Here is a 15,714-nt window from a genome sequence, read left to right as displayed (position 1 = left end):
GAGTCAGCTCTTTGCATGAGGTGGCCAAAGTATTGGAGTTTCAGCTTCAGCATCAGTCCTTCCAATGAACGTCCAGGACTGATCTCCTTTAGGATGGACTGGTTGAATCTCCTTGCAGTCCAAGGGACTCTCAAGAGTCTTCTCCAACACCACAGTTCAAAAGCATCAATTCTTCGGATCTTAGCTTTCCTTATAGTCCAACTCTCACATCCATACATGACCACTTTTCTGAATGTTGAGCTTTAAGCTAACTTTTTCACTCTTCTCTTTCATTTTCATCAAGAGGCTTTTTAGTTCCTCTTCACTCTCTGCCATAAGGGTGGTGTCATCTGCATATCTGAGGTGGTTGATATTTCTCCCAGCAATCTTGATTCCAGCTTGTGCTTCTTCCAGCCCAGCGTTTCTCATGATGTACTCTGCATATAAGTTAAGTAAGCAGGGTGACAATATACAGCTAGTGTAAAACTAGCCTATAGCAAATTTTTAGTTAATATTTGTTAATACATGATTAGCATTTGGTTAGAATTTTTAAATAGCTTTAAGAATAACGTGGGTTAGGAATAAATGAGAAAGCAGTTTGTACTTTAAAAATCAGAGTTGTTAAACTTGAAGAGTCACTTTGTCATAAATATATTCTCAACATGACACTTTTTTCTTTCTTTAAGCAACCTGTCACACAATAGGCGTGTGCCAAAGATTGGCCCTTATCCAGATTATTCTTCTTCCTCATACATTGAAGATTCTATCCATCACACTGACAGCATTGTGAAGAACATTTCCTCTGAGCATTCGATGTCCAGCACACCTTTGACCATAGGGGAAAAGAACCGAAACTCAATTAACTATGAACGGCAGCAAGCACAAGCTCGAATCCCCAGCCCTGAAACGAGCGTCACCAGCTTGTCTACCAACACCACAACCACAAACACAACTGGCCTAACTCCAAGTACCGGCATGACCACTATATCCGAGGTGCCATACCCAGATGAAACAAGTCTTCATGCCACCAATGTGTCACAGCCAGTCGGGCCAACTCCTGTCTGCTTACAACTGACCGAAGAAGACTTGGAGACCAACAAGCTGGACCCAAAAGAAGTCGATAAAAACCTCAAGGAAAGTTCTGATGAGAATCTCATGGAGCATTCTCTTAAACAATTCAGTGGGCCAGACCCACTGAGCAGTACCAGTTCTAGCTTGCTTTACCCACTTATAAAGCTTGCAGTTGAAGTGACTGGGCAGCAGGACTTCACACAGGCTGCAAATGGCCAAGCATGTTTAATTCCTGATGTCCCACCCGCTCAGATCTATCCTCTCCCCAAGCAACAGAACCTTCCTAAGAGACCTACTAGTTTGCCTTTAAACACCAAAAATTCAACAAAGGAGCCCAGACTGAAATTTGGCAGCAAGCACAAATCAAACTTGAAACAAGTAGAAACTGGAGTTGCCAAGATGAATACAATCAATGCTGCAGAACCTCACATAGTGACCGTCACTATGAATGGTGTGGCTGGCAGAAACCACGGCGTTAATGCCCATGCTGCCACTACTCAGTATGCCAATGGGGTCGTACCATCTGGCCAGACAGCTAATGCGGTGGCACACAGAGCCCAAGAGATGCTGCAGAATCAGTTCATTGGTGAGGACACTCGGCTGAACATTAATTCCAGTCCTGATGAGCATGAACCTTTACTGAGACGAGAGCAGCAGGCTGGCCATGATGAAGGTGTCCTGGATCGTCTTGTGGACAGGAGAGAACGGCCCCTAGAAGGCGGCCGAACTAATTCCAACAACAACAACAGCAATCCATGTTCCGAGCAAGAAGTTCTCACACAGGGTGTTCCAAGCACAGTAGCAGACCCTGGACCATCAAAGCCTAAAAGAGCACAGAGGCCTAATTCTCTGGATCTTTCAGCCACCAATGTCCTTGATGGAAGCAGTTTGCAGTGTAAGTGGAGGGATTGAGTAAGTGGAGGGATTTTGAGACCATTTAAATATATTTAGCTAGAAATAGATTATGTTTCAACTAGCAATTATTTACTTTTACCACATTTGGTTGGATTTCAAAAGTAAGTAGACATTTGTTTTAAAAAGGTAATTTTTTGCTGATAATTAAAAAGTCAGTGTCACAATAATCAGAATAATTACCGATTTAATGTGTACCTTATGTAGCTTCTGGTTTATAATGCAGCTCACATACTTGCTGTGCATAGTTGAGATTTTGTACTTTCTAGTTTAAAGCATCCAAGTAAAATGATACCGATACAACTTTAGAAACACTTTGTTGAGCATATTATACCTATTATATACACATTTAGGCTTTATCAGACTAATCTTAATAAATCTGAAAAGTGCAGAGAAAATTCAGAAAAGTCACTGTAAAGAAACTACAGAGTTATTCTTGGTTTTTCATGTCAGTATTTTCAGGAGCTGTGTGCCTATAGCATCGTGCTATGGGGCCCTTAGCCACTTACACAAATAACTTGATACTTGGTTTATGGCCCTTGAGGGATTATAACACAAGACAGGAGAGCTCACTAAGACAGTCATAATTGTACAAAATGATATCTCTTTTAGACTGATAGCAGTTACGAAAAAAAAGTCACATTTTATGTTTGTTGTCAAAGACTACAAAATGGGCTAATGGGATCAGGCTGTCAAAAAAATCAGTAGAACCTAGCCCTTTGCTTGAGTAGCTTGTATTGAAGAGTTGACATAAATTATGGCAACGGTCCACATCTGTAAAATGTTTTGCCAGGTATGGGAAGGAGAAATCACTAGAAAATTTGCACTCTAGTGTTTATGTCATTCTTCTGAAAAATAAGTATATTCTAGGTGCCTGCTTTGATCATGAAATAGAAAGATTAAATGCATTTTGCCAAGTTAAGATTTTTACCAATAACCAAAGGATTTGAGAATACAGTTGAGAACTTGGAATTTTCTCCTGTTTTTGCTTTTTGAGGTTTTTCTATATTTTTTTCCTTGCCTATAGAATAATTCAACCAATTATAGAAACACTGTGCTTAAAGAATTTCAAAAATAATTTGATAAAGTTAGAAAAATACTATTTGGCATCATCAATTTCAAGAAATGTCTGTTAGCTTCTCCTGTAGACATTCATTTGATCTCTTATCCATTTACAACCCTAATTTTCACTTTTTAGTAGTTTCTTTATGTATAGCTCATTTTTCTGCACTTTTATTTTCAGTAGGTGAGTCAACACAAGATGGCAAATCAGGATCTGGTGAAAAGATCAAGAAACGAGTGAAAACTCCCTATTCTCTTAAGCGGTGGCGCCCCTCCACCTGGGTCATTTCCACTGAACCACTGGACTGTGAGGTCAACAACAATGGCAAAGACAGGGCAGTGCATTCCAAATCCAGCACCACTGTTTACCTTGCAGATGGAGGCACCGCCACGACGATGGTGTCTAAAGATATAGGGATGAACTGTCTGTGAAATGTTTTCAAACCTATGGAGTGAAATTATTTTTTGCATCATTTAAATGTGCAGAAGACATTAAAAGAAAAAACTGCTTTATCCTCCTGTCAGTATCCCCTCCTACCCCTGCAACAAGGACTTGCTTTAAATAGATTTCAGCTATGCAGAAAAATTTAGCTTATGCTTCCATATTTTTTAATTTTTTTTTTAAGTTTTGCACTTTTGTTTAGTCTCGCTAAAGTTATATTTGTCTGTTATGACCACAGAATTATATGTGTGTGTATCAAAAGTGGTCTCAAAATATTTTTTTAAGAAAAAGCAGAAACAATGTATTGCTGATAATCAGTTTGGACCAGTTTCTAAAGGTCATTAAATCAGAAGCAAATTAAGACAGGTTTGACTGCAGTGGTGTCTGGTATCCATGTTTTATTTCTGGGCACAAGCTAGTTTGTATGTTGATATGTTCCTGAACGCATTATCTGTTGGACATTCTTTTCTCTGTGTTTTGTTTGAATGTGCAATAGTCTATAGGCCACAAATAAGCTTTCTCGTAAGCTCTCTTCCTAACAGAGCACACATTCTTCCAAGATATGAACATTTTCCTTCCCCACCCTCCATACTTTTGGCAGGTCAGTTCTTTGACAGTGAGTTTTTGCACAAGAGAAAGCAGCTACCTGATTTCTTGCTTTCTCTCTCCTTATGGAGAATGCAGAAACATTGTCTCAAAGGGCTCTAAAGAAGGAACTACCAAAACCTAATTTGAAATGCCATTTCTTTTATCCTTCCAAATCCTAAACATTTCCTTCCGGGCATTTTAATAAACATACTTGGTTTCTGGTTTTGGAAGTTTGTAAGAGCACAGAACAAAAAGTGAGTCAAATATTAGCTGTTTTCCATTTTATTTTTTATATATATGTTTGTGTTCCATATTCATTTATTTAAGAAGCACATTTTTATCAGAAAACTTACAGAGCTTTCCTTATGGAATTTTCAAGTAGGTAGATGGTTAACACAATGTAGTATTATAGTCTTCATTCTCTGAATATGCTGTGTTTGACATAAATAAAATTACATCCTGTTTAAAATAACTTCAAAAGTAATTCATAGCTGTGAACCTGTAGTATATTTTTTATTCTTTTCCCAAACGAGGCCTGGTAACTTTATCTGGAAATTATTCCTGTTCCCATGACCTAAAACACTGTGTGGAAAAATCATTCAGCTGGCATGCCAAGTCCCTGTGAAAGGAAGAATTGCTGCCAAACCTGTCATTTTTGAGCAGACTGGGACTTACCTCTCTCTTTTCTAAACTGTGTTTCTTCACTAATCTTATTTTCATAGTTTTTCCATTTGCCAGTTTTTACATCATCTTTGATATGTGAGCACCATTTTATGATTTACATTATATTAGAATGTACCTTTTAGTGATAACATCATGTATCATGTTGTTTTTAAAGCTTCCTTTGCTTCTTTCATTACTGATAATCGTCTCTAAAACAACCTCTGCATGTTTTTTTCTTTTTAAATAAAGCACTTTATGTCAAATAAGGGACTTTTTTATAAGCACAAATTATTTTCTATCAGTTTGCAAACAATGGAAGAGCTCACTTTTCCCCCCAGATTCTCAGATTACTTCATAGACTTTCAGTTCTAAGATTTCTCTGGAGATAAAAAGCTCACAGGAAAACACAAATTCCTGATTGAGGTTTTTATCTCCTGAACAAAGTTTTCTCACTCATATTCTTCTATCCGCATCACTTAGCTAAAGATAGACTCTGTTTCTCAATTTGCTATCCGAAATACGTATGTGTGACTTACTTGTGTACATAAGCCTTCTTTTGTTTGCCATCTATTGTGATCTTATGAAGAGAGATGTCACAGTGCTTAACCATTTATTCAGCTGGATTGCTGAACACGGTTTTAAAATCTTAGAAATGACATTATTTTGCTAGTGCCCGAGATTTCCACCTTTTGTATTTTATTGGCCCTTCTGTTCATTCAGACCCTTAATATATTTTTCAATCGTCTGGCATAAAAATTTTTCATTTATTTTTTTATCTATGTAATGAATATTTATATTTTTCCTGTAAAATTTCCCTTGGTTCTCTTAATTTTAAATGTCTTCCAACTGCATTTCAGGATATTATTTTTAAGTAATTGTAGAACACCTTTGAGTCAAAATAACTTACATTTCTTCTTCAATTGGAAGCAACAAAGATAAATAACTATTTGAGGTCTAACTGATCTTTTCCAGACAGAAGAAGAGTTGCCTTACATTCTACTACACTGTGTTTGGGCCAGTTGATTGTAAGTTTTTCAGGATCTTTTAGTATTTAGTAGTAAAATGCTCTCAAAAATTGGTATACCAAATTAAAAGAACTCCTTATAGTTTCCCATTTTATGCAAGCATGCTTAAAACAAATAATTTTCTTTCTCTATGTTTTTATTAGCAGACTCTTGGTAAAGTAGGAGAAATAGAGAGTGTAGATCATTTTAATAAATTTTAAGTTAAATTTACCTCAGACTGATTTAGAATCTGTTTGCAAATATACAGGCAAGCAAAATTACATAAAATACTCATTTGCAAACTATTTAATAATAAATGTATCTTCAATCTAATATTTAACTGTATGCAAAAATTTTTGCATGTAGAAAAGCATTTGGGTCCCTTTGAATAAGAGGCCATTCATTTAATGAAAAAAAATACTAAAATTCAACCTTAAAAGTATTATAACCTTAAAAGCATCATAATAGGTAATCAGAATAATTCCCTTAACTATCATAATTGTATATCAGAACTAAGTCTTTGAAAGAACGTAATTTTAATTGAATGTAGACAAAATGATTTAATGATAGTTCCTAAGAAGTTCCCTCTTTTTAAATGCATAGTTGGGGGAGGAAAGAATACTGGTGTGAAAAGTTACGGGAAGGCAAAGGAGTAGATACAGATACTAATTGGCTATTTATTACATACTGAATGCTGGAATATAAATACATTATCTCTTTGATTCCTCATGACAACCATATGAGAATTATGATTAATATTCCCATTTTACAGTAGGAGAAGCTGAAGCTAAGAGAAGCTAACTAGTTTGCCTGAGGTTTGTACCTTGTAATTGACAAAGCTGTGATTTTCTAACCTAGGCCTGCTCTCTTCACATCTCTTTCATCCACACCACACTGCCTACACGCTGTATGACAGGATGCTTGATAGACTAACATTTTGTAAGAAATTTAGTCATTAAACTCCAGCACAATTGTGGCTTGAATATAAGCCAAACCAGATACCTTAATGGCTTTAGAGTGAGGAAAACACAAGATGTACAGACATGTCTGTGGTGTTTGTTGCTTGAGAAATAATTACTAATTTCAAGATAAAATTCAGTTCCACATGTGCCATCATGAATCTTAAAAATCATTTAACTTCTCTTCACTCCCGACATTCTTATATTGCAAAACTAAATGGGAAAGGCAAAGGTGAATTGTGGGAACAGAGACCTTTTCCTAAATTGATTCCATTCTTGATTTGGTGGAATTAATTTAATGTGTCCCATCAGTCCTTGCACTTCATTTTGAAAATTTCTACTTTTAATGACTTTAGAAAATTTTACTAATTCAGTTAACTAATAGAAGAGGCTGTAGGAAGGATAGAAGGAAATACAGTTTTTATAAAGCAATTTGTATAGCTTCGTTAGGTGTATCCACTCACTCTGGAAAATGTGTTGGTTCTGAATGTGACAATAATTAAATAAAGGTGGGAACTCTCAAACAAGTATGTGTTTCAGTGGGAATTATCACAAAATTTGGCAAGTATGTTTATTTAAAATATTTTCCATCTTGGCTTCTAAAAGCCAGATGAAATTCAACAAACTTTTTTTTTTTCTTATTTATAAAAATATTTCATTGGAGGTAATTAGCTCCTAGAATGTGAGATTACATTGTATTTCTATATAACCTTTTATAAATTTATGTTAAACTTACTACCAGTTGTATGCAGGCTATTACATATATCAATAACTATTCACAGATTGCTATATATATTATTCTATCTTCCAAGCTAACTTCTTAAACTTAGAATCTGTACACACATGGTAGTTGATTATCTAGACCAGTTATCCTAGAAATTATGTTATTTTCCCATAGACACCCCAGGAGTCTTTCAGAGCCAAGATTTTTCTAAATATTCATACCTTTTACTGTCAGTTTGCTCATCAGCAAATAAAAGTTCATTTTAACTTTTAGATTCTGAACTATGTAAACTTTAGCCAAAACTACCTTGTGTGACCCACTCCTAGATGATAATCCTTGATTAAGTAAATCTGTCAAATCACTATTTGAACTAGTTTATACAAATATTATCAAAAGTAGGCTTTTCTACTGGTTCCCTGATTAACATACAAGAAAAGAGGAAATCCCAGGGTGGCACTCTGGGTTTACTTTACTTCATTCACCTCTTAGTTTCTGTCTTACTCTGACTTGCAATCTTCTGTGTCTGGAAGGTTTTCTTCACATTTATTCTGCTTCCCTCCTGTTTAATTTTGTATCTGTTCCTCTTAACCAGCAGATAAAATAAAAAGGAGGATGACCAACTGGTCATCCTCTCCAATATTTGTTATTCAGTATGCTTCAAGCTTCTTGACACTAAAGTCTCAGTTCTTCACACAAAATTTCTTTGGTTCCTTTACCATTTTCTCCTCAGTTTTATTTTCATACCTACTTATATTTAAGAATACCTAAAATTATATTTTGTTATATTCAAGTTCATTACTCCATTTATAGTTAAATAGGGTAGAGTTGAGAATTAAGATTTTTTCCATTTGACAGTAGATCCAACCATCGGATTGTCAGCAAATCAGCACTTCAGTTTATATTATCTAACATTTTTTTATCAAATTGTGGAGTTTTGTGATTTTTATACTGTCAATAGTTTATAACTAAAAAGTCATGCATGCAGAATTATATATCACTTTACTGTTACTTTTAACCTATATTGCAGCTGGCTTAGCATTATGATTGAGCCACAACATTTTACATGTTTCTTTGCATCAAATATTAAACACAAAATGCAAGATTAACTTTCAAAAGCAAACCCTACAACAATCAAGTATTATCTACAAACATTTTTGCAGACCACTTTTGAAATACTTATCATTGTTTTGCAACATAGACTGGACTATTACAACTTTTATTTAACTTTTAAGTGACTGGTTAAAATTGAGTGTTGTGCATATAAAGAAAAATTTACGGTTTATCTCATGGCTGGTAACATTTGAAAAATAAATATTTAAGAATTTATGCTGTGTATTAAAATTATGCCCCAAATAAATATATCTTGAAAATTCTAATTCCATTATTACTGTGATATCCATTGTGTTACTATTAAATGTTATAAAATTAATTTTTTAAATTTGAGACCCAGATTTTAAAATCTGAGTAAGAGACAAAGAATCTTATCACCAATTAGCTCGTCCAGTTTATGACAATATTTAAGCAAATTGCTGTATTTTAAACTGCAACTTGTTTTTGTCTTTAATGTTTTAAAAGACGACATGTAGGTTTTTTCCATTTTATTTGTACTTTAAGATTTCAAAACCATCTTCCTGTTTTAGACTCACTCTATAGACATAGTATTACTTAAAAACTCAGGGGCCCTTTCATCCCTTTGCACATTGAAAAACTTCAATTGATAGCAAACAGGCAATTAGATACAGTTGAATATTTAAATTTTTGTTACACACAGAGTTCATTTAATGTTTCATGCTATGATTTGACTTAACTTACATAGATACCAGATTTCATTAATCATAAAAACTTGCCCAATTTTATAATTACTGAATAGAGGGAAATGACTCAACTAATTGACTACATGTTACGGCATATGTAGGCCTTAGAGTTGAAGCGCAGTCTTCAACCCATTTCTGTTTGGTTAAATAGTTATACATGAGACAGTTAATTTTGTTTCATTTTTTAATGGGGGAATTTGGTAAAGTAGTTCCTCAGAAATAAAATTTTTCAAGAGGTAAATTAACATTATTAAACTGTCTTGAAAAGTGAACTAGTGAATTTATAGCTTTAGTAATAAAGATGGTTTTGAGAAGGTAACCTATGGTAACCTATTTATCACATCATCACATCCAAATAGAATTTTTCTTCCAGACAAGTTCAGGCTCCAAATTAGTAAGCTGTATATTTAAAATCCTTGCAGTGAAGTTACTTGTAACAAGTCTCTTGTCTCAGGCTCTCCACCTTATTACCAATCCTCTGAAGTGTGATAGGGAAACACATTTTTAAAGCTTAACAATAAGAAAACTGAGCTATTAATAAAAGATGAAATTCAAAGATAAGTCCTGGTTTAATGCTAAATCGCTTGGAGTCTGTGGCTTTTCTTTTTATGGTCACGTTTATTTATTTAAGCAGTTTTTGTATGCCTTGTCATGTTTCCATAGATGATATATTGTGTAAGTGTTTGTATAAGCTGGAATCATCCTTAATTTTCTGTTGATAATTTTTCAGATGAAGATAAGTGGATAATTGTAAAATACACTAACTCTTAGGGTGTTGTAGTAGCCGAAACATGGAAATGTGTAGCCACCGTGCTTTTTCTAAATGGACAGGAGAAACATAAGCTACAGAGTATTCATTTCTGAGGATGCTTTTCTCTAGTGAGAAAGGCTGAAAAATATTGGCAATTCCTCAGAACCCTCTTTCTTGTTAACGGGTATCTCTTGTTGGTGTGTTTTGCTCTTACATTACCAATAGAATATCATATATGAATTTATGAATAATTGCTTTCAGTTATTTTGCTTTTGTATAAGCCGTCTGAGACCTTGCTATGCTGTATAAGTTGTGTTTGATGGATCGGTGTGAGTATGAAATAAAGCAAATCACTTTTCTTTTGCATTATCTATGGATGCCACTATGGAAGCTGACATTAAGCCACTAAAGAGTTTTCTATGAATAATTGTAAGTAAATGCTTTGATATATATAAACCTAAATAAAAAGATTGTATTGATACAGAGACATTGGAGAAGGAGATTTTAAGGGAGTTCTTTAGGTTTAAAAAAGGCTTGCTGTAAAATGGTGCATTATTCCATTTATTAAAGATCATATTAATGACAACAGTGATTGTATCTTGATTTTGTGAGGTGATCAGCAAATATGATTGTTAGTATGATATTTTAGGTATTTTGCATCAGAAAAGTAATTGTTTCATATAGTATGACTTTCATTACTTAGTATGATACATCAAAAAAAAAATCAACTAACATTAGAATAATAGTTGCACACTCACTGTATGCTAGGTATGGTGTTATTTATTTTATGTATGTTGGTAATTCTTAAAGCAGTTCTACAAAAATGCAATTTACTATTTCCATTTTACATATAAAAAACGACTCAGAGAAGTCTAACACCTTGCCCAAAGCCACAGACCTTCTAAAGATGAGATTCTAAAGTATTTTCCATTTTGCTTTGAACTATATAGTTTTCAGTTTCTGCTTATAGGAAGAGAAACTCAAAATTAAAAATGGGAATCACCTGGTGGCTCAATAGAGTAGCCAGGAACATTACATGAAGCAATTTGAGATTACTGAAAAGTTATCAAAACAACTATCTTTATTGGCCTGACAATGCAGTTGTGCTTCATAGCATCAGATAATCTTTTCAGTTAGACCTTTGTATTTTTTTTTTTTTTTGACCTTTGTATTTTTAGAAGGAATTTTTGCTTGAGGAGAAGCATGGTCTACTCCCATATGCTCTGTTGTCACCTTAAAAAATATTGTAGGGGAGAATAGGTGTGGGGTATCTTTTTCCTTTTGACTCACATGCCCAACCTTAACAATGTAATGCTACAGGGTACCATTGCAGTCCTCTATAAAACCCACTATGTAATATTTAAGATGATTGACTAAGTGTCCCTAGAGAAAATATGATGACCTGGGGAAAATGTATAGTAGTGAACTGCTGAACCTTTAGTCACGACTAGCCACAAGTAAAATTACTCTTCATTTACACCTACACCTGTGTGATTCATCTTCCCAGTTTATATACTTCTCTGCAGAGGGCAAACTTAGATAATGACTAATCTTTTTTATCTCTCGTGCTGTACTCAGTTGCTAAGCTGTGTCCGACTCTTTGTGACCCCATGGACTGTAGGCAGCCATGCTCCGTGAGATTTTTCAGGCAAGGATACTGAAGCGGGTTACCGTTTCCTCCTCCAGGGTGTATCTTCCCAACCAGGGATCAAACCCACATCTCCTGTGTTGGCGGGTGGACCCATTACCACTGCACTACCTGGTGTCTTTCAAATTTAAGGCCAAATTCCATATTAGGGCTGCCTTCATTTTATTAATATAAATAATATATTCACTTTCTTAAAATTGAATCATTATTGTGTACTGAGTGTGACATGATTCCTGCCCCCCAGGAGCTGAAGCCATCTTGAGGAGAGAAGGCTCATCCAAGAAGTAGTGACATCAAGCAAGATGACATGTAAGTGCCCAAATAAGTGATAAACTAAATGTTCAATATGTGTTCCAAGAGCTAGGGAAGACTTCAATGAGGGAATGATTATTGAGCTGCGTCTTGACAAGTGGGATTTCAATAGGAAAAATGAAAGCATAATACTTGAAATGACCAGAAATAAAGGAGCATAGAGAATGGATATAAAGCAGAACATGTAGAACCAAACAGACATTAAGACTTTGGAAAGCCAGGTTTTGGACTTGCTATCATAGACAATAGGGAGGTTGAAGTTTCTTAAGTAGGAAAGGCCTAGAAGTAATTTGAAGTTTAGAGTCACAGATGGGCAGGATAAAGTAAAGGAGAGTGGTGGGACTGGGACATGAGAGGAACTTCAAGCCAAGTGCAATTTCAGTTATCAGTAAGTTCCTTTTTTGAAGGATCATCAAAAAGCTTTTTTGACACCTGTTGTGTTGCAAACACTAGTAGGAGGTAAAAGACATAGCCCAGCCTCACAGTAGACTTGAAGAAAATTATAGTGCAGATTGTAGGTACTATGATGGAGTGAAAACTAGGGGTATTATGGATGGACATGGCAAGGAAAGCTAATCCAGTCTTACTGAGTCAGAATTTCTCTTTTTGAGATTACTGATTATCTTAAAATATAAGGAATTAGTTAAGAGATGAGCAGTGACCTTCTAAGCAGAAGTTGTAGCATCCACAAAGCCCTCGAGGCTGTAAAGGGTGGAGCTTTTTCTTGTCAGATGGGATGTAGAGTTTGGAATGCTAGCTGAAAGTGTGGAAAGAGATGACCCAAAGAGGACTAGGACACAGAAACGCTAGCATACTATACTGAGAGTTTGGACCTATCTGGAAACTAGTGGGAGAATTCATGCAGGGAAGGTTCAAATTAGATAGCTCAGCTGGTAGTATAAAGCATGGATTGAGAGGAAGAGAGTGAAGTATAGTTGAGTATGGAGACTCACACATGAGAGATTATGAGAGCCTGAACCAAGGCTGAGTCAGTGATGGTAGGGAAGTGGAAGCAGATTGGGTCAGGATTAAAAAGGAATCTCAGGGAATGTACAGCTAACAGAGGAGACTATAGGTTTTAAAAGAGACATTTTTGACATCATGTGTTCAAATTTTTCTTTCAAAAAATACATGCAGATGCCTTTCACCTATTTTCTGTAGAAACACTTCAAGTACAGAGCCTTCCCTAAGTAAGTCACACACAACTTTCTATCTTTCTGACTGTGTGCCTTATTAGACCACCTTGTTGACAAATTATTGTACTGGGATATTTTGGGGGTTACCCTGCCCCATAAAAAGAGTATTAAAAGCAGCCTTAAACTATGGCAACAAAAAGATATCCTAAAGTGGGGGGAGGTGGGAAGATACTGCAGAGGTTGTGTTGATTGTAGTGACATGATCTTCCAAAGCGAGCTGCTCTTCTCTTGACTGGTGCTTCCCTTTCCCATCACGTCCTCAGGCAGCTTAACATCTTAACACTGGAGTTCTTCCTTTCTTCTCTACTTAATATGAAAGGAAGGTAGAAAACCCAGAAACTGTTTTCTATCCAAGGAAACAAACCTCCCAAATGCGTGTTTGTTTTTTGTAATTGTGATAAATAAGACAGGTAAGAGGGAAGTTTTCCTTTGCTTAGCAACGATTCCACAAATTGAACCCATACTCAGTGTAAGATGTCAGAGAAAATATGACATCTAAAGAAATGTATGCAGGAAAGTAAGCTATTTTCTTTTAAATGTCATGCGGAACTTCAGAACTACCTGGGTTTTTTAAAGCAAGAATTTTATTTAGTTTTTTAAGCAAACAAATACATTTATTAAACTTGCTTCTCTGTGACACTGGTGATGCCCTCTGTAAGTCACATCTTCTCACATTTAGAAAAGTAAAAAAAAAAAAAAAAAGTAATTGAGAAAATTCTGAAATAAAACCTCTTACACCTCTGTCTCCTTCTCCTAACACCCAATGCACCTTCTTAACTAAGTTCTAAAACTCCTTTGTGAGCTATTTTGATAGGTCTTAAGTCTTCCTTTTTTTTATTTTCTCCCTACTCCAAGCAGTTCAATATCCGCTGCCAGTCATCTTGTCAGTACCCTTATCAGGTTGCCATTGGTTCATTCTTCTCGACCTGAAATTCTAAATTGTTCTAAAGCAACAAAGAATTCTAAAGGAATTCTAAATTCCTTTCCATCCTTACCCTCCACTGCTCGATTCCATCTATAGTCTATAGCTGCTTATTTATCTCCTTACTGGATTTTTATCTTTTTACTTCCAGGAGGGAGCCTTATCAATTTTTCCTGTCTCTGAAGTTCCAATTTTAATTGACTGATATACTGATACCTGGCGTGCTGCATTCCATGGGGTCACAAAGAGTCGGACATGACTGAGCAACTGAACTGAACTGATGCTGATACCAATATCATACACAAAAATAAACTCAAAATGGATTAAAAACCTAAATGTAAGACTGGATACGATACAACTTTTAGAGGAGATTATAGGCGGAACACTCTCACAGCAAGATCGTTTGAGATCCACCACCTGGAGTGATGAAAATTAAAATAGTTTTTAAAATATTTTAGACTCTCACCTAACTTCTATTAATTCAGACTTCTTAGTCCACCTGAGGGCTTGAACTGCAATAACTTAACTGCAGGTCATTCCGTAAGTTACTTTGTGAAATTCATGGCACACCTCTGGGGTTAAAATTGACCAAAATGATAAGCACTGAGAGAACATGTGGATGTGTTTTTTTAAAACAGAGTTTTAAAGAAATGAATACCAGTATTGCCTATAAAACTACATTCAGCAGGCATGGTTCTGGAAAAAGTGAGTTAGAATAAGTGGGTTTGGGAAATAGGTCCTTCAGTTAAATGCTTTTTATCTTGTTGCTTTTTATGATAGAGTCTTTTTCTCTTTACTTTTTCAGTCATGTTAATAGTAAAATCACTCTCCCTCAGCCTCAAGCCTGTGCTTGCTGGCGGCTCTTATTTCATGTTGACCACCAGGCGGCTCTCTTATTTCATGTTCCAAGAGCTAGAGGCCTCTCCATTGTTTTCAGTGTCTACACGTCCCAAATTTGGTTCATAGTGTTTTCTTATTGATTGTGAATAATAAGCAGTACAGGTTCTATGAACATAATTTACATTAGAAGAGTCCAGTGCATTTTGTTGACTAAGAAGATTTGAGCTACTAATCCAGTTTCTCTTTTCTCCAAAGCCTGGATTTGACAATCATGACCTTCTTTATGACTTCACTACAGCCCTGCAATGAAACATGGTGTACAATTCCTGAGACATTGGAAGAGGTGACTCATTGCAAGTTGTCCAAACCCTTTCATGAAACAATGGCATTTTCCAGAATTCTATCAAAATTTAGCAAAATTCTATAAAGGCATTTTATAAGCAAACTTAGCTTTTAGGGTTTTTTTTTTTTTTTTTTAACTATTTTTACTTTGGCTTTCTTGATACTTAATTTTTTGAGAAAACAATTTCTGATTGTTTTCCCTCCTTGTATTTTCTCTTCTCTGATTATTTTCTACCTTAAAATTTCATTCCTGTCAATATTCAGAATTGTTGAGCAGCTTAAGTATTACTGTGTATGGTATCATAAGAAGGGGGAAATGGGTACAGTTTTTTTTCTTTTACTCTAAAGCTTTTGTGTCTTTAAGTTTCCATTAAGATGCCTTCAACTGTACAAACTGACAGGAACTTCCCCAATTCCAAGAACTGACTTAGAAATGTTAGATGGTAAATGAAGCTGTTGATATCTCCTTTACTAGTAAAGATGAA

General features: G+C 35.3%; 1 protein-coding gene and 1 long non-coding RNA gene across 2 annotated transcripts in view; both read left to right on the top strand.

Moving 5' to 3' along the window:
- BMPR2 (bone morphogenetic protein receptor type 2) overlaps positions 1-10,561 on the top strand; it is a 150,942-nt gene extending 140,381 nt beyond the window's left edge. Inside the window, exons 12-13 of the mRNA XM_061148992.1 lie at positions 666-1,945; positions 3,206-10,561. Coding sequence (XP_061004975.1) covers positions 666-1,945; positions 3,206-3,456 — 1,531 coding nt within the window. The 3' untranslated portion in view covers positions 3,457-10,561. The remainder of the gene's footprint in view (positions 1-665; positions 1,946-3,205) is intronic.
- A 1,062-nt stretch (positions 10,562-11,623) lies between these two features.
- LOC133060964 (uncharacterized) lies at positions 11,624-15,303 on the top strand. Its single transcript, XR_009693876.1, has 3 exons — positions 11,624-11,926; positions 14,199-14,587; positions 15,143-15,303. It is a non-coding gene; the product is annotated as an uncharacterized LOC133060964 (long non-coding RNA).
- The last annotated feature ends 411 nt before the right edge of the window (positions 15,304-15,714 follow it).

This window comes from Dama dama, chromosome 8 (assembly GCF_033118175.1).
Source record: "Dama dama isolate Ldn47 chromosome 8, ASM3311817v1, whole genome shotgun sequence".
Lineage (NCBI taxonomy): Eukaryota > Metazoa > Chordata > Mammalia > Artiodactyla > Cervidae > Dama > Dama dama.
The sequence above is the reverse complement of the archived record's forward strand: the minus strand, read 5'-3'. Positions and strand labels throughout refer to the sequence as shown.